Source organism: Hipposideros armiger, unplaced genomic scaffold, assembly GCF_001890085.2.
Source record: "Hipposideros armiger isolate ML-2016 unplaced genomic scaffold, ASM189008v1 scaffold_137, whole genome shotgun sequence".
NCBI lineage: Eukaryota > Metazoa > Chordata > Mammalia > Chiroptera > Hipposideridae > Hipposideros > Hipposideros armiger.
The window spans coordinates 1478123-1496888 of NW_017731487.1; the positions used below are offsets into that span (position 1 = coordinate 1478123).

Sequence of the window (18766 nt, forward strand, 5' to 3'; positions counted from 1 at the left end):
TCAAACCTTACTAGCTTTCCTGGAATCAATATGCAATTAAACCTAAAGAAAAAAAATAAGATTATGCTCAAAATGGAAATAAAGATAAAATACCTAAGAGTTAAAAAATGTTATTGAGGGAACTAAAAGAAAAATTAGTTTTAAAAGCACATCAGGCTCTTTAGTAGAAAACCTTAGTATGGTAAAGATGGGAATTCTTCCCAAATTAAACTGTAAAACTAACACAATTTCAATAAGAAATCTCAATGGTGTGTGTGTGTGTGGTGGGGGGACTTAACTAAATGATTCCAAGTTCTTCTGGGAGCACAGACCTTTTACTTAAGTATCTTGCTACTTTGCAGGAGCAATGAGAATGGACTTTCATGTCCAGAGAAGGCTTCACTCCCTGCAGGTGGGAAAGGGAAGATGGCGGTGGAACTGGCATCTAAATTCAGACCTGGCCCAGCTCAGGGAGGGTCACCACCAGAAGAGTCAGTGGCGACCAGGAAGGACAGAGGCTGGAAGCAGCAGCTGGTATTAGAACTAGCTGATGTGATCAGGGCACAATTTAAGGCAGGTGGAGGTGAAAGGCAGCGAATGGGGCTCTAGCCCACGGATGGGGGAGACCTTTAGGCAGGGACGTACCAGCTCCGCATCACCTCCTGGAAGACTCAGAACTCTGGGCTTGCTGTGACTTCACATCTGAACTTGCCCAGACTGCCCAGCCAGCACCGGCACAATCGGGTCACGTGTCTCCCCACCCAGAGGCTGGCTCGTGGACAGACAGCACAGCTATCAAGCTAGTGCCATTCAGAGAGTATTTGGCCAGGCGCTGTCCCAGGGGCCCGGAGAAGGGCACGCACCACACCTGCACCCCAGAGCTCTGTCCAGCAGAAAAGCCAGACAGGTGAGCACTGAGCGCAGTGATGGAGACGCGTGCGGTAACCATCAGGCAGAACGCGGGTGAGCGAGGGTGCCCAGGAAGGTGGGTGGAAGATGTGCGCTGAGCAGACAACTGAAAATCTTTCCTAACACGACCCAGAGGTCAAGCCCACCCCATTGACTCGAAGGCAGCCACGTGGCCTCCCCGCCAGCTCCCACGCTTGGTTCTCGCACCACACACAGCAGTCTGGGTGTCGCCCCAGCCGGGCACACGGCCTACCCACCTTGGACGTGATGTGGAAGGAACGGTGCCCGCCCACTGCAATCTGCTTCTTCATCACACTGAAGCGGTTGAACCGGCAGAGCAAGAGACCAGCGCTGTGCACCCGCAGGTTGAAGTCCACATCGTCACACAGGAACCTGCTCGGAACCAGAGGAGGGGCAGATGGCACTGGACGCAGCTCATGCCTCCACCAGCACCACACATGTGGAGTGTGTGTCCCTCTACTGGGGGCTACAGAGGGGAAGGAGGCTCGCTGCTGCCCTCCAGACCTTCCTCTAGGAAGGCACAGAAGGCAAAGCAAACAAGGAGAAGAGGACAAGCTGTGATGTGTCGGCACCAGGAATGGCAGGGGATACCTAAGGCGTAAGCTACAGATGGACTGCCATCTGTTGACCATACGCTCCACGCCAGGCATGGTGTGAGGACTCTACAAACACCCTTTCATCTCTCTGTTAAGAAGAAAACAACAAACCTGCCAGGGTAAAAAATTAGCCACTTTTTACATCTGAGGAAAACGAGGCTCAGAGATGGTAAGTGGCCTGCCTCGCCTGCCAAGCTGGTAAGGGGCAGAGCCAGATGCCTAACAGGTAGGTTGGCCTAGCTCCGAAATCCACACTCCTACGTGGGCCACCTCAGGTGTCTGCCCACTGCCTGGCACGTGAGGACACTCGACGGGCGTTAGCGATTAGGTTCTTCTTGAGAGATGTGCACTTCTATGGCTAGATGCGCTGAGAGCGGCATATGGAAATTACTTTACAGTTTTCTTCAGTGCGAACGCTGCTAAAAAGCCCCGTGTTCAGAGAGGGAGCCAAAAAAAGCAAGAGAAACACATAATCACACAGTACAATGTAAGTCGCTAAATAAAGTACCATGTGAATTGATGAAGGAAGTTGAATGATCTGATGCAAATCTCCCTTCCAGAAAACTGTACAACAAAAATACCAAAAAAAAAAAAGCAGGGACCAGGCCAGCTCCCTGGGCAGGAGGCCTCTGGTTCCCCTGGCCTTGCAGGGCAGAGGAGAAGCAGCCCCCCACCAAGGCCCAGGGCTGCCCCTCACGGGGGGGCTGTGCTGACAGCCGCACTGGGGCTGGAGCTCACCGGTTCTGGTTGTACTGCACGTTCTGGGTCAGGTCCACATTCAGGACGATGAAGTCATGCACATGGCAGCGGGAGAAGGGCTCGCGCACCTCACGGCGCCCAGTCTTGCTGGACCACTTCCGCATGCCAATCAGGGCATAGTGGGTGATATTGGGGGATGCCTCGATGTGCTGCATGATGTACTTCAAAGAGACGTTCCTTTCTGACCAGGAAAATTCTCTGCTCGAAGGAGGGAGAGTGATATCTCTAGGTTGACATGCAAAGCAAACACAAGCAAGGCCCTCTGGACCGGGCCAATCAGGACGCTGCTCTCCACTTGCTGGGCTGGGCTTGTGCAGACGGAGCCCATCACAACCACCACGGAGAGCCAGGCACCAGGCTAAGCACTTCAAATTTATTATCGTTTATCCTCACAGCAATCCTCTGACATAGGTACATCATCCCCATTTTACAGATGAGGACAAAGAAGCTCTGGGTAACTTGCCCTTTGTTGCTCAACAGAGCCTGGATTTGAACAGCTCTGCCCCCAAAGCCCACACTCTTCCCATCATGCCAAACCACCTCGCATTTCCGGTTTCTAGATCTGAAGGTAAAATATAGGGAGGAGTGAGGTTTTCTGCTGTGAATTCCAAACGAAAGAGTGGGAAGGAAGGGGGCAATATGTAAATGCCCCCCACTCCCAGGACGGGGTTCGAGGTCTGTGAAGACACCTGATGACCAGAGAGGGAGGGCTGAGGGTGACTCTAGGGCTAGGAGTCGGGGATGAGAGTTCTGTCCAGGGGGGCCCAGGCAAGTCGCTCAACTTTTCTGGACCTCAGCTTTCTTTTCCCCACCTGAGGGGCTTAAGCTAAACTCTCTAAGGACCCCACCGGCTAAGCCATTCCAGGGCATTAACTGCTGCTGTGGAATGAAATTCTCCATCCTCGTCCCCATCTGGGCCCTTAGTCAAGCTTGTGCCCTTGGAAAAGGGACAGCGAGAATACTGAAAATAAAGCAGATCATTGTTTTCATAAGCCATGTGCTGTCAGCCTAATGTTGTCTCTCATAAAACCAGCCCGAAGTAATCAGAAGTCATCCAGCAGCCCTCAGTGGAAACAGGAATATGGCAAAATCACACGGAAATATTGTGTGAAGGGTGCTCCACACGACTGTATCCACTGAGACGCTGTTGCTTTGTGCTGTTCCACCGCCCGCTGGCTCCTGCGGGGACACCATGGCCACACCGGTCAAGACTGATGAATCCTCACAACAAACCACCAGCACAGGTTTTAGCGCCCCTTTGAAAGGTGAGGAAACTGGAAGCCAAAAAGAGTGCTCTCCCTACTGCCGCACAGCAAATAAAAACACAGCCCGGCCTTAGCAGTGAGGCTGCGGGGACTGGAAGTCAACAGAAACAGGCTTCAGGGGTGCTGACGGGGGCCCCTTTCTTCTTATGGGAGGTGGTTCAATGGGCGTGTTCAGTTTGTGAATATTTCTGTACATGTATTATATGTTCCTTTTTGTACGCATTTTATACTGAATACATATTGTGTGATTTTCTGTATGCATTATACTTCAATCAAAATTTTAAACTCACAGTGAAGCCAAGAACGTGAGTCTGCCACATCCAGGGCTCTGTCACCCCCCACGCCATGCTTTCCTGCAGGAGGTGCCCCCTCGGGGTCCCCACAGGGTGGACGAAAGCACGCCCCTCCTCCGTCTTACTTGGAGGCTCGGTAGGGACCTCACCTGCTTCTCTCCCCACCACAGTCCACGTCCACCACGTTCCACATCACGCAGGAGTCGTCCGAGATCACGATGAAAGGCCAGATGTCCTGCGGCTTGATGCCAAGTTCCTCCTGCCGGTTGCGCTCCAGCTCCAGGTTGTGATAAGACAGCTCCTTGATCAGGAAGTGGGCGGCGCCTGAAACGGGCAAACCCACCCCTCACTCAGGTCTGCCCACCCAGGACAAAAGCCCCACTGCGAATGAGAACGGCTCATCGAGGCCCCGCCCCCCACGCCGCCAGCTCCGGGCGGCACGCCTCTGCATCACTCATGCACCCGCTTGTGGCCGCCGTTGACTTGGGAGAGAAAATTCTAGGGGAGAAAATACTCTCCAGTTTGCACACGTATTTGTTTGCTTATCCTTTGCTTTTCTAACATGACAGGAGAACATGAGTCAAATCAATAACCAAACCTCGAAGAAGAAACAAATCAAAAGTGCCTTAAAAGTCCAAAGGCTTGATGACAAACGTTTAACTCTTTTGTCTAGAACATTCTCTCAAGTCTGCGTTCCCAGGAATTTAGCAGAGTGGGGCATGTGAAAAGTCCCTACCAACTCCAGCGCTGTTGAAGATGCTTGGCAGCACCAGCATGATGTGGTTGGGCCAGTACTTCTTATAAATAGCCATCTCGTACTCCTTGACAACCAGCACGTGCAAATGGCTGGCACCGTCCATCGCATGGTACAGGTTAAAGAGTCCGTGTTCGTGGCGGCCCGTTGTTGGGGTGAACGTCGGGCTTTTTATATATTCATGACTCTGGAAAGTAGAGGCATAAGGAGGGAAAGTATAAACATAGCCACAATGACTCCCCCCTCTTTGAAAGGTAACTTGGCAGCATCTTCCATCAAAAGATGGAGTCAATTTCCACACTTCTTGATTCCAGCTTAGCCTTGCAATTTGCTTTTACCGAAAAAATGCAGTAAAAATGACGGTGTGCCAGTTCTGAGCCTGGCTGCAGGAGGGCTGACACATCCTGCCCTCTCTCAGAGTCCTCCCAGGACCAAGCCGGCCTAGCCTGTTGGAGGAGAGCCCACATGGAGCAGAGCTGGGCACCCACTGAGGCCATCCTAGCCCAGGAGCCCCCAGAAACCTGGCAGCTAACCAGGCACAAGTGAGCACAGTCAAGCCCGTATTGTAACGACCCCGCTGAAAGAGCCCGAACTGCTTGTCCACAGAATCAGAAACTACGTAAACGCTTGTTTGGGAATGGGTGGCTAAGCAACCCAAGCTAAATAACTGGCATATATCAATTACCCCAACGCATTATCCTTTCATATTAGTGTCTAGTTCTGAGTACACACTGCTCCTGTCTGACTTAAATCTCCCAGTCACTTACCCATATTGCCTAGCTATTTATACACTCAGGCTGGGAATTTTTATATAAAGAACGATGTTTTCATCACGCTTTCCTCAACTGTAAGTTCCTTGGGCTGAGCTAAGTCTTCTGCTCCCTCTGAATTCCTCAAAGCACCAGCTACAAAGCTGTGAGGCAGCCGGTGCCCATAGCTTGTTCTGACTGGCACTGGCTGGAAAAAGGAGGGATCCTTGATCCCTGTAATACCCATGTCCAGCCCACGGGGTGGGAGACCGTCTCACAAAGGCATCCTTGGTACTTTACAAATGTTCTCACTGCTTAAGTCTGGGTCTGAAAGGCCAGGGTCAACTGTATGGGTGTCTGGGCCTCTGGAGAAAAGTTACACAAGAGTCCTGGTGACTGGGGCTGGTCAGAGGACAGCAAGGTGGCTGAGGCCGTCAGGCTGGAACCGTCCAACCAAATGCCCCTGTGAGGAGCTTGTCTGTGAGAATGGCGGTCGCAAAGGCGATGGATTACTAACAATCTCTTCAAAAGAGGAAAATGATCCTTTAGAGACACACATTGAAATGTTTATGGATGAAATGATACGATGTCTGGGATTCGCTTCCAAATAATACAGGAAAGCAAAAGAGAAGGACAGATGAGACAAGACCGGCCACGTGTTAATAATTGCTGAAGTTGGTAACAGGCCCTGCAGGAATCATACTACTCTACCGCCATAGCCTCTTTGAATGTCCTGTAACAGAAAGCATCAAAGAAAAGCCAGTGGAAGCGAAGAATATCTTCCCAGCACTTGTTATCTTCCAGGTACTGTGCTGGTGCCTTAAGCCGGTCATTCTAAAAATTCTCACTACAAGTTTCTGTACGATCTATTATTGCCCAAGTGTACAGATGAGGAAACTCAGGCTCAGAGATATTCAGGGGCAAGTTCAAATAACCACAGCAAGTAAAGGGTAGAGCGAGGCTCAAACCTGACTCTAAGTGACCCAGAGCCCTTGTGTCTCCAGCCTCCTCCAAGTTCAATCACCATATTGGTCTTCCCTCCCCACCCCACGTGCCCTTGACTCATCGGGCGATTACAGTCTCTGGGTCTCCAGCTCAGGGGTCAGTTGCAGCCACTCCGATTTGACCCACTGGACTCAGAGCCAGTACCTTGTCTGTGACGAGGGGCAGCCGCATGCTCTCGAGCTGGCCTCCAGGTTGGCTGAAGACAAAGTGATGCTCCTTGGACTTGGGGATGATGAAATGGAGCTGGACTTCCTCTCCTAGCATGGAGTAAGAGAAGGCAAAGGCGTGCAGGGTGGACTCATAGAGCTGAGGTGCAAGGGGAAAGGACAGAGCTCGTCACCAGAGGCCGGCGCTCCTTCCAAGAAGAACCCAGGCCCATCGTGGCTGTGCCTACGCACAGGTCACTGCCACCCTGCCCCACAGCACGAGAAACCCACAGGTTGATGCCCATACAAAGTGTGGACACCAGATCTTGCTGTTGGAGGCCACACCCACTCAGCTAGAGCCTGCTCCTGTCCCTGACTCTGGTCACGCTTTACTCACGGTCACACGTCAGGTGCCAACCCCTGTGGAATTGGCCAGGAGTGCTAGGTCATCTACTAAAGCATTCATGCTGTAGATCACATTTTTAATTCTAATAAACATGTTTTTCCATCCTACGTAGTTACACGTGTAGCAGATTAATAAAACAATAAGAATTGCACACACTTACACACTTCCCTCTCACTTACTAGGTCCAGCACCTTTCTGTCCCCTTTGTGTTATAATAAACAATCGTATGAAGCAGGCACCGTCATCATCCTCACTTTATGGATGTGGAAACATATTCAGGGGTCTTGGGCTCACTCCTGTCCTCAAGTCCAGCCTCACCTCTAGTCACTTCGTCTGAAGAGCCCCCGCTTTACGGTGTATCTGTGCCAGCCTGGCTCTGCCTAAATTATGTGATGCTCCTTCAGGCCTCTGCCCAGGTGCCCACAGAGAGGTCTTCCCTGACCCCTCGCCCTAGGGAATGACTGAGGCCCGGAGAGGGTGGACACAGGCCACGACACACCGGCTTTAGACTCCTGCTCTAGAACCACAAAGCCCTTTGGGAGCAGAGATGAGGGAGACAGATTTTGACCTGGGACGGAGCACAGAGAGACCCAACTGAGGAAATTTCATTAAAAAAAAAGGTCCAGGGAGCCTTGAGACATGGGGCAGAGAGGACAGAATGAGCAGAGGCACGGGGATGCCCGCAGGGAGCTAGTGTGCGCCCTCGGAGCTCCTCCTGTGGCCAGGTGTCAAGTCCCCTGCCACTGTGGCCCCCAGACCTGAGCACAGACCAGGTGCAGCAGGCCAGAGCACAGGATCACCTCTCCTTCTTTCGTGCTCCATACTTCTATTAATTCACTGGAGACATTTACTGAAACAACCAGTGACTAAAACCCCCAAGTCTCTTTTAGTTCTCTAAATTTCAAAATCAAGAAAATGTTTTCACTTATGTTTTTCTCTGCCTGAAAGAAAAACTATCATCTCCAAGGGTTGAAAAGAAATGTCAGGAGAGTTTACCTGAAGCAAATGAGATTTCTGATGACTTTTAATCCTGTAAAACATCATTCATATGTATTTTCTAACTTTGTCTACAATAAAATTGCCTAGTTTTAAAAAATTAATGCTAAAAGAAGATAGTGCTACTTCACTGGTAGCCAAGCTCAAGACCTGGTTGACCTGAGAAAATCAGAGCCACTGTCTGCTGCTCCCTCTGCAAAAGGGACGGGTGGACAAGCCAGCTCTGGCCGCCTCAAGCCTTTCTGGAAGCAGCCGAGGACAGGCTCTTCTGCAAACCTGTTTCTCGACTAGGTATCTGCCTGGCTCGCACCTTTCCCTTGCTTGGGTCTGAAAAGATAAGAAATACTAGGTATAAAATCCTACCCTCTATTTGTTTCTACATTACCAGCCTCACAGGCCCTCTGGAAACCTCCTCAGGGCTATTAAGAGACTATTCCAAACATAGCTTTGCCCCCTCCTCCGAGTTCCCGCTGCAAAGTCCACATTCACCCCCCAGCAGGAGGCCTTTTGTGGTCTGGTCCCTGCCCCACCTTCCCAGCTTCCTGTCCTGGGACCATCCACTGTTAGCACTTTACACTCCTGAAATTCCTGATGAAAGCCACTCCTAATTCCCCCAGAGACCCCAGCTCTCCCCTCTGTCGCACATGCTGTTCCCTCTCCTTCTATCTGTCTTGGCCCCTTGGCAAACTCATTGATTCTTCAGAATCCTCTCAGCTGCTCCTGCCCAGGACAGTACCTTCTGTGATAAAATGGGGATAATGCTACTGCCTCATGGGGTTTTAGTGAGAATCAAATAAGAAACTAGACAGGACAGTTTCCTAACCAATGCACCTTGAATGGATTACAGGTGTGGCTTTAACACAAACCTCCCTGGGTGACCAGCCAGAGCCTGGGACAGCCAGAGGCCTGGCTCAGTAGCCTTATCCATTCACCCGGCGTCCAGGGCAAATGACTTTTTTTTTTTTTTTTTAGCGGAGCCATCCTGCCACCTGTTGGCAGCTCAGTGGCAGCTCAGGTTGGGCCGGGCATCAAACCGGTGACCCTGTTGCTCAGAGCTCGCACTCTTGAGTGAGCTCTTAACCAACTGAGCCACTCGGCCGGCCCGACATTTTCTACAATGTAAAAAGGTGGGGAAGTACCGAGATATAAAAAGTGCCTAGCACACAGTAGGTGCTCAATAAACGCCAATTCTTCTTAGCTACATAATTTCTGTGTTTCAACCCTACTGCTTTTCTTGCCAGCTTTACACTGTTCTGAAGTTGTGCTTATGTGCATCTCTCCGTCCCTAGACTGTGAGTTGTGAGTATGGGGACAAAGTTCATTCATCTCGGGATATGCGTCTGGTACATAGTAAGCACTCAGGAAGTGCCTGCTGCACTGAACTTTTGAAATTGCTAGGACGTAAAAAAGACATCGGCAGTCAGTGAACGCTGTCTCTCTCGTAAACGTGAAACCGTGGACGATCACTGCTCTGGAGTGCCAGCAGTAACCTCACAGATTATCCAAGGGAGCTGAGGATGCAAGTAGACCAGGAAGCAAGGGCTTCCAGAGCGTTCCATCTCCCACTCCGGAATGAAAACATAAAGACAGAACAGGGAAACGGCGGCGTTGGCCCAGGTGAAACACGTAGCAGAGCGATGCCGGGAGCGCCCCAGGGGACGTGGGACGTGCGCCCCCGGCGCCCCGGCGCCTACCTGGTAGCGGGGGTGGAAGCCCATGTACTGGTGGCACTGCTCGCAGTGGTGGTACGTGTTGTACGCCGCGTACTTGGACAGCCGCATCCGCGCCGTCTGACGCCGCACATACAGGTCCTCCGGCTTCCGGGGGGTCCCTCTGTCTGCAGGAAATCCTCACCGTTACGGAGCAGCAGGAGACAGAACAAATGTCCTCTTCCTGCCTACTCAAATGGAAATGACCGCAAATGCCATCACAGGAGTTTGTGGGATCACCTCTAGCCTGCCTGGGCGCTGGGGGTGACTCAGCTGGTCAGAAGTGATAGTCTCAGTGGGATAAGCTAATGGGCTGTTCACACAGTCAGCATCTTGTTCATGGGCCCATAAGTTTTATCAACACATAGTCATTGATTTGCTACATAACAATGTAAATCAATTGCCAGTGTAATGAAAATACTGTAATGCAGACGAATTGTCCCCATTTTTTCAGATGTCTTAGCAGGATTAAGATTTTAGCACCAAACTTCCATTCGAGATGAGTCCATGTGAAGGACCCTGCAGTGAAGGTGATCTGCTCTGAGAACCATGAGGATGAAATTATTCGTTTGAAATGGATCCTGGAGAGCCTTTTCCTCTCACATTGCATTCATCAAACTTCCCTAGTCGGTGTTTATAATCACACTGGCCACTAATAGTCTGTGTTTGCTGACGGTGACCCCGAAACACTGCAGGGTCATAATACTGTGAAAGTCAGTGGTCCCTGAAGAAGGGGGGAGAAAACAGGAGATCGAGAGAGGAGAGGGAAATATGTGCATTTTGTTATCCCAATCCCAGGTCATAAACCAAAATACATGTCTTTTATCCCCTGTTAACCAGGACCTTCAGAATATTCGGACCATGACAAACACCGAGACTGCCCTCGTCATTACCAGCACCGACTGCCCAGCAAGTCTTCTTCCTTCATGGGTTTCATGAGGAGCCCTTCCTTGTGTCCAGTGAGGTGGTGGTGACCTCAGCTCTCTACTGGGCACTGGCTAATTCACCACCACCAGATAATTGAGTTCATCACTAACAAAATTTGGCTATTCCTTTCCAAGGCTATCCCCATGTACTTTGGAAGAAGATGAAACAAGACATTTAAAAGTCTGACCTTCACTCTTTCTAGCCTGCTGGTGTGAACAAATCAGGCTGGCATCCTCATACTTTGGGTCGTGAATAATGTAGTCAAAAGACAGCTTCTTGAAGAGCTCCAGGTCTGGCCAGGGGTCACTGAGCTGGAGGTAATGCCAATCGGATTCTTCTCTGAGGTCTGCAAAATTGGGAGAAACACAGATATGTGACAAAACAGGAAGTGAGAAGGATTTATTTTAAATGTGCACAAGTGTTATTGAGTCTGTGAGTTACTGAGGGAACACCACTGGATCTTGAAGGCTCTTGGCGCATATCCCGTTTTCAGAATTGTTCTAAAGAGGCGTTCATAGTGACCTCTACCCAGAGGAACAGCCTTGTGCTGTGTTTCCTATTGGATGGGCTTGTTCTTCTGACGCTCATGCTAACTTCAATCCTCCCAGCATACCTCCCCCTCCCCCTTATGCTCTGTGCTTCTCCCTAGTACCATCCCCCAAATATACCACTCTGGTGCCCACTGCCAGTGAAGCCTAACGGAATTCTCTTTCTTGCTCGTCTGTGGAAATGCCCCCCAACCAGTATGGCCCAGCTCCGATCACTGCGTCTCTGGAAAGCCTCTTCTAAGTGCTCAGCCCACTGCGTTCTCCTTCCGGATGCCAACACCACTCGTGGCCCAAAGCACGTTTTACATTTGCCACGTTACCATCTTACATTATGATTGGTGCGGTCTATGGTGCTTACTAAATGCTTTTTGGTCAAAAGGTTAAAAAGTCTAGTTGATCCAACTTCAGTTACATAACATGTTGATTATACAGAGGGTGCCAAAAACGTATACACATTTTAAGAAAGGAAAAAAACCTATATTAAAATTGTAATACTCAATATATGCGATAACAAAAGATGAATACAAGTCATGTTTGACTTCAGCAATTATAAGAGGGGCTCACAGTGGTTCCCATCAGCATAATTTTAATACAGGTTTTTCCCTTCTTAAAATGTGTATACATTTTTTTGGCACCCTCTGTATATTACACACACACATCTATCTAGATCTATTTATCTTTCCTTCTATATTATACACATGGGCAGAGTCATAAGAAGGAGGAGAGGAAGGAAAGACGAGGGAGAGGAACATTTATTGTGTATTTCTAGGTACTCAGTGTTTCAGATGTGTAAGATAATTTAATCTTCACCACACCCTGTAAAACAGGAATTATCCAGGCTTTACCAAAGAGAAAACCCAGGCAGTAAGAGAACATTTAAGAAAATTAGTTTTGAAGTTTAACAAACTGGGTTCAAATCCTGTCTTTATCATCGGCGTATCCAAGGAAGTGAGGAGACAGAAACTCAACAGGCCCGTTTTCATCTGAAATACAGTTGATTTTCATCTGAAATATAGTTCCAAACTGTGGGGGAAACCACAGAAAACTCAGAGCCGGAAGAGCCTCTTTCCTTCAAAGGTAAGACCAAGGGCTGGATGGGCTTCCTTGGTTCCAAATTTTCTCCCAAATCCAGGCTTAGTCAAGGGCATCTGAAGAAGTGCTGTGTGTGAACATGGCGGGATTTCTCTCTTTATTAAGGTTGACTATTCAATTGTATGTAACACTGCATTTTCTTTACCATTCATCTGCTGCTGGACAGTTGCACCTCCAGGGACAACATATGGTTGTTGGCATATCTTGGCAGTTGAGAATAATGCTGGAGTGAACATGGAGACTGTGTGAGGTGATGGATATGTGAATTAGCTTGATTGTGGTGCTTATTTCAGTGTACATGCATATCAAGTTGTACATCTTAAATATATACCCAAAAAAGAGCTGTTTAGGCGCCAGGGCAGCCTACTGGTTCCCTTTCTTTACAATATGGACAGGACTCCTTAATGAATTTTAATTGCTAAAGCAACAAATGTGTTTACCAGACCACGTTTATGAGCCACAGGGAGGCAGCTATGAAGAGGAAATGGAGGCCGTGTTCTATAGTTAGCATAGAACAGCTGTTCAGAGACTCTCCCCTCAATCAGGGTAAATTCTGTTCTGTGGACAAGGAGAAAAGGCTGTTCCCCGCATATCATATTTCCATTTTGCCCTACGATATTGACCTCTGTGCCAGTTGCCTGAGCGGGGAACCTCCCCTGATGGATAACTCTGCTTTCTAGAGGCAGCCATCAAATCCAGGTTAGTGCCAGCTCAGCCACCTCGCAGCTGGGTTTCTGAGCACGTGACTTACAAGAAAATGGATACAGCAATGTCCCTTACCAGCAATAACAACACCTACCTCGTGGTGCTGTGCAGAAAATTCAATGTGGTAATTTATGTAGAGCACCTAGCACAGTACTTGACACATGAATCAACAGTAGTTATTTTTAGTATGGTGATTTTATCCCGCCAAGGCCTCCCAGGCACTCTCCTGACATTGAGCAAAATGGCCACAAGGGGAAAGTCAGAGCACCCTACAAGGCCCTTGGGGTGAATCTGATGGTGAGCCTGAGAATTCCATCCAGAAACTAAGAGACACAAAGTCACTTGAGAAGCTGATTCCGAGCCCCAGGGTCGCCGACGGAAAACTCACTGGTATTGATCTGCTCCTCATCGTAAACATCCACTTCCGTCAGCCGAGTGAGCATTGTGGACAAAACACTGAGGAACTGCAGGTAGGCACCCGTCTTCCCGACCTGTGAGGACATGGAAATCGCCGCCACCCGTCAGGATGCCCTGCCTACGCGCTGGCCCTGGCCGAGCACCTGGCACGCCACAGCCTCTGCCTGTTTTAAAGATCTCACCTAATTAAAATGAGAGCCCGGCGAGGCAAAGACACTTGAGGGAAAATGTGGCCTGAAGAAACGTGGCAGGTGGACAGACGGGCTGCCACTAACAGGAGACCTGCCTGCTTGTAAACCAAGGCAACTCATCTCCGGCTTTAACCTGACACTCATGCCTTGAAGATTTTTGCCACTTGAGAGGTGAAATGGCCTTTTGTTGTCAGGGAGACACAATGAGTTGGGGTAGAGCTGGGATGCTGACAGCCCTCCTGTCTCCGTTATGTTTCACAGAAATCTTCCAGTGTTAGAGCCAGCAAATCACACAGACTGGCCGTGAGGATCAAAGGAAATAATATGGGAAATGCAGCATCGCAGTCTGAAGAATCGAGGGGTACCCACAGAGAACCCCTCCGTCCCCCACATCACACAAAAGAAGCAGCTGAGGTGAGAGGACAGACGTCACCCAACCGAGGGCAGCAGGCAGGTCCCAACCTCCATCCACCTGAGGGGCCATCACAGAAGACTCTGCCATGGGGATGCTGTCAGCGCTGACCCTGCCCCCTGGCCTGAGCACAAGAACCCCCACGCAGTCCGGGCCACGGCCGGACGCACCCACCTGAGGGGGCCCGCTGAGCAGCAGCCTGCGCGGGTGGAAGCTGTCCACTCGGCCCTCAGCGCGGTTGCCGTAATCCATGTGGCTGGGCCGGGGCACCGTCCACTGCCGGTAGTACAGGGACTGCTCTGTGGAGGTCATCGTCTTGCTGAGCAGGGGCCGGAAGGAGCTGGCCCACACGACCGAGTGGGAGGGCAGGAGCGAGGCGGCCTTGGGCAGGCCGCTGCTGTCGGTGGACGTGACCATGTCGTACACCAGCTTGGGCAGGAAGACGACGGGCGGCTGCTGGCAGGTCTTGGTCATGGAGCACTGGGAGGCCTGCAGGACCAGCGTGCCGGCGGCAGCGGGCACCGCAGCCGAGGAGGAGAGCTGGGAGGATGACGAGGTGACCGGTACCTGGATGCCCTTCTGGCTGGTCTTGAGGGCGGAGTCAGGCTGGGGGGCCAGCCCGGGGCTGTGCCTGCTGGTGGCCGCTGGGCCCTGACTCGCTCGGAGCCTCTGCTTGTCACCAGGGGCCTTGCCCTCCTCTGAAGGGCCACAGGGCTGCGGGCTTCGGCCCTGCTCCCCCTGCGAGGGCCCCCCAAGCTGAGAGGAGGACTCACCACAGAGCACTGAGCCTGGGGAGAGAGGAACCTGTCAGTCACGCCCCAGAAATGACCCGTCCTCAAACCTGACAGCCACCTGTTTCTGCAGCACAAACTACCTCTATTTGACAATTACTGGGAGTTTTTGTCAACAAAATTCCACCTCTGGTTAGATATAAACTCTTTTGTCCTATGACAAACCCAAGGCCTGCTGTGCGGAGAGGGCTGGTGACACCTACATGGTATGGCTTTGCCCACACCCCCAATGCCCAGCACGCCACCTCAAAGGTCTCTCCTCCCCTCTGCAAACCCCCCGCCCTCATCTGTTCCCGAACCTCTCACCCTGGGCCCTCAACCTACGCTCCTGCTTCTGTGCAGGTTGTCTGTCCCCTTTAGATACCCTCTCTTCCCCTCAGATAACCCCTTCTCCACCTGGAAACACTCTCCTCCATCCGATACCTTCTCTACCCAGATACCCTCTCCTCCAAGTGCCAGTGAAAGGTCAGGTACTCTCTGAAACCTGCAGTGACCATCCCCTCCCTCTAAATCCCCCACCCGAGATAAAATTAATTACTGCTTTATATCCATAACCATATCTAATTTATCTTTAATGCCTGGATTCAGACATAAAGTAGGTTCTGGATAAATGCTTCTGATATTGTTTCATGTGTTACCGGTATATTGTTTCAGGACCAAGGCATCCCTGAGGGCACCGACTTGGGGCATTTTATTCACATTCCCTGTTCCCTCCGCCAAAGTGCGGTCCAGCTCCGAGGTCCCTGAGCCCTGCTGCCCACGATGCTCCCCCTCAGTGGGGTTTTCTGGGTCTGCTCTCTGCCCTCAGGCTCCACGACAATGCCTGGCCCAGCTCCTCTCCTGCTGACTCCCCAAACCTGGGGAGCCCCAGGGGGGACAGCCCTCTGCCACCACATGGGACAGAAGCCATCATCCTCCCCCAGGAAAGGAGCCACTGAACCTCGCCTTTACTCTCTAGAAAATCCAGTTCTTCAAAGATTCTCTTCTCTTTACAGTTCCAGGTGGGATAAAGGATCTCTCTGTTCATTCTCTAAAATCTCAAGAAAACGGTCCAACCGTGGGCTCTTTCCCCCGCAGACTTACTGGACGCCTTGGAGGACAGGGGCGAGGACGCTGAGTCGTGGGAGTGGGGCCGTTCCCTCTTCACGGGGCTCCTCTTCTCCGACGTGGAGCCTGTTTCAAATCACACACACTCAAAGTGCCTCGTGATCATTGCGCCACAGGTTCACCCAGCACTTTACAGTTTGCAAAGTGTATTCGCACCTATCATCCCTCCCCATCCATCCATCCATCGCCATCTTCCAGGTGCCCACCTCTGATAGAGCACTGACAGGACAGGATAAGATGCAGGGTGGGCCAGTGAGGCCCTCACAGCTCAGTGGGGGCACCCACCTGTGAGCTGGAGCTGCAAGGTGGTGTAAGGAGTGCAGACAGAGGGGCCAGGGAGCCCAGAGGCCAGGCACCCACCCAGCATAGGGGGGCAGAGTCAGGAAACTTCCTGGAGAGGTGACCCCGCCCTGCGTGCTGAAGGGCCGGCAGAGGTTCCCAGGTGAGCATCTGAGTGGCCCAGAGCGGACAACACCAGAGCACAGCCAGGGAACCACTAAAGTTGGGCGTGGCCAAAGGCATGGGGTGCAGTGTGGGGGGCTGGAGAGTTAAGAGCGACCGGTGGGTCGTGGAATGCCAGGGGTGTGGATCACCCCACGGACAGCAGGGAGGTGACATTTTAATGTCAGAGTCACGGTCAGAGTGTGAGCGAGACAGTGCCACAGCACCAGGGATGTCTGGCAGGCAGCTCTTCCAATCCCTATTTTACAGCTAAGCACTCTGAGGCTAGGACAGATGACACGGTCTATCCAAAGTCACACAGGTAGCAGATGGAGGAGGAAGAGGAACCCCAGCCGCCTCACCAGACTTCCATCTCTCCACTACACCACACCCCACAAACTCTTTGCATTTTTGTATTAACAGTTTTTTGTTTTTTCTCGCTATGCTCTTGACTACAACCAAATGTCTCGCACTGCTCTGATTTATACACCCTATTAAAAATACGGTGTCAGATGTTCAAGTCTGCAAATGAACTGGCCTGTTTTCATAAATCTCAATAATGGACACATGCTGTCAAGTTGATTCACATAGAGGAAATAAGCAAGTGAATCGTATACCAGGCAGTAATTCCACCAACGATGGGAACAAAGCATGAACTTGAACCCTAAGAAATCTCCATTTTTCTTCCTATTCATTAAGAATTCTAGAGCTAGGAAGAACTGATTGGGATTTTTATTTTCTTTTTTCTTTTCTTTATTTTTTTCTTTTTAGCTGCGCCATCCTGCCACCTGTTGGCAGCTCAGCAGCAGCTCAGCTCGGGCACAGCTCACTGGCTCATGTGGGGATCAAACCGGTGACCCTGTTGCTCAGAGCTCGCACTCTTAAGCACGCTCTTAACCAACTGAGCCATTCGGTCGGCCCCTGGGATTTTAATTTTCTTACACCACCAAAAAAGGGGGGAAAAAAAGCAAGATCTGAGCTGAATGAGAGATTCGTCATTTCCTCCAAAGACGCATCTAGACAGCTCTCACCCAGAGCTGCTGGCCAGGGCCACGTGGAATGGCGACAGCTGTCTGACAAGCACAGGCTGCCCCCAGGGTTAGAAGCCAAGGCCGACCTTCCATCCCCAGCTCCTCGTCCTCGTTGTCGGTGCTGCTCAGCTTCTCTGTGTCGCTCTCCAAGGCCTCGCTGCGGACCCCTTTCTCCAGGGAAATCTCGTTGCTCACGAAGTAAGCCGCCAGGCCCAGCTCCTGCTCCAACGCTGTTCTCACCAAGCAGGAGGAGTTGATCAGCCGCAGGTCGCAGTACCTCAAAGACCTCGGAGGAAACAGAAGACAGTGTCTGTCAGCTGCCTTCTCCAAGTGAGCACCGCTGGGCACTGAGGGAAACTGCGAGCAGAACCAACGCCCCACCTTCCCCGGTAGAGCCCTAGGACTTGTGCCGATGGAAAAGCAAACAGCATCTCTGAGAGCCCTTCGCAGCACAGTTTAATGGGAAGTCTCCCGGGGCACCTGCTATGTGTTTAGTCTGCGTGGAATCAAAACAGCACCAACATGAGATGAAAATGAGGCTCGTAAGCCCAGCTCTGCCACTTCCTAGGGACAGGACCTTCCACAAAGGTTCAACTTCTCGGAGGCTCAGAATTTCTTCCTCTGAATGATGGGAATGAATATTAATAACAACCTAAGTGTATTGTTGTGAGGACTACATGTAATAAGTGGACATTTAATTATCCAATCAATATTTAAAATGTGCCAGGGACTGTGTTTGATGGTAGGGATACAATGGCAATCAAGTCATCATCACATTGGAAATGAGAGTCTGTCTGGGTGTAAGACAGACATCAACTAGTAGTGACATTTCGAAGAACGTGACAAAGAGGACAGGCCAGTGCAGGGCTCAGGGGTGTGAAGTGGGAAAAGCAAAGAGCTTAGACAGAGGCAGATGTGGTTCCCGTTGGCCCTGCAACTTACTGCTCTGCGGCCTCAGGCAAATGGCCTTTCATTTGCCCACCTATAAAACAGTATAGTAATACTATTGTTGCAAAGAGTAAATGCTACGTGAAAAGTCTAGCACAGTGCCTACGACAAAGAAGGTATTAAGTAAATGCTTGCTCACATTTAAGATAAAGACACTGTCTTCGTCCTTAAGGAGCTGAAGAATGGAAGAATTAATCCATGTAAAATAGCAACAAGCACCAAAGGTCAAACCTTTGGAGTCCCCTTTTCCTGGCCTGTGCATACGCAATGTACAGCGGTCCTTGAGTCAGTGGGGTGTGGCCCAGTGGAAAGCAGCCAGGCTTTGGAGTTGGGCAGCCCTGGAGTCCACTGTCAGCTACACTGGCTAAACCTGTGCATGCCTCCGTTTCTTCATTAGTTATATGGGACCACTGTAATAATACCCTTCCCCAGGGCTATGGCGAGAGTAAAATGAAATAAAGCACATGAAAATAATCTAGTAGAATGCCAGCACGTAGCAGGAACTCAATAAATGTCAGCTCTCACTATTCTGTTACACAAGCAAAGACGTGCAAAGGCCCTGGGCACGG

At 50.7% G+C, this 18766-nt stretch overlaps 1 protein-coding gene across 2 annotated transcripts in view; it reads right to left on the reverse strand.

Annotated features, from left to right (window-relative positions):
• Positions 1-247: 247 nt before the first annotated feature.
• GREB1 (growth regulating estrogen receptor binding 1) overlaps positions 248-18766 on the reverse strand; it is a 61737-nt gene continuing 43218 nt past the window's right edge. For both annotated transcript variants that reach the window (XM_019649996.1, XM_019649995.1), the window contains exons 19-29: positions 17336-17535; positions 15754-15843; positions 14054-14667; positions 13248-13350; positions 10702-10860; positions 9573-9715; positions 6475-6636; positions 4559-4763; positions 3972-4146; positions 2244-2462; positions 248-1281 (exon numbers count right to left, since the gene is read on the reverse strand). In XM_019649996.1, the coding sequence (XP_019505541.1) occupies positions 1008-1281; positions 2244-2462; positions 3972-4146; positions 4559-4763; positions 6475-6636; positions 9573-9715; positions 10702-10860; positions 13248-13350; positions 14054-14667; positions 15754-15843; positions 17336-17535 (2344 nt within the window). In that variant the 3' untranslated portion in view covers positions 248-1007. The remainder of the gene's footprint in view (positions 1282-2243; positions 2463-3971; positions 4147-4558; positions 4764-6474; positions 6637-9572; positions 9716-10701; positions 10861-13247; positions 13351-14053; positions 14668-15753; positions 15844-17335; positions 17536-18766) is intronic.